We start from the raw sequence: 216 nt of genomic DNA, 5'->3' as shown, positions 1-216 counted from the left end.
CCTCCTGTGGATGCGGATCTGGCGTGGGGGGCTCTCAGTGGCTCCGGGCACGCCGGAGCGCGGGCGAGAGGTGCGCAGTGTAGCAGTGCGTGCAGACACGCACAGGTTTGGGCTGGTTGTAGTGCGGCAGCGCCGCGGCGTGCGGTGAGCAGCGGGCGCAGAAGATCTGTCGGGAGAGAGCCAGAGCGGGGGTGAGCAGAGCTGGGTCCCCGGGGA

General features: G+C 70.4%; 1 protein-coding gene across 1 annotated transcript in view; it reads right to left on the bottom strand.

Moving 5' to 3' along the window:
- Positions 1-34: 34 nt before the first annotated feature.
- LOC103767877 (lateral signaling target protein 2 homolog) overlaps positions 35-216 on the bottom strand; it is a gene marked incomplete at its 5' end in the record, with an annotated part of 3375 nt that continues 3193 nt past the window's right edge. Inside the window, one exon of the mRNA XM_008935009.1 lies at positions 35-166. Coding sequence (XP_008933257.1) covers positions 35-166 — 132 coding nt within the window. The remainder of the gene's footprint in view (positions 167-216) is intronic.

Source organism: Merops nubicus, unplaced genomic scaffold (genome assembly GCF_000691845.1).
Source record: "Merops nubicus isolate BGI_N331 unplaced genomic scaffold, ASM69184v1 scaffold24612, whole genome shotgun sequence".
Taxonomy (NCBI): Eukaryota; Metazoa; Chordata; class Aves; order Coraciiformes; family Meropidae; genus Merops; species Merops nubicus.
The sequence above is the reverse complement of the archived record's forward strand: the minus strand, read 5'-3'. Positions and strand labels throughout refer to the sequence as shown.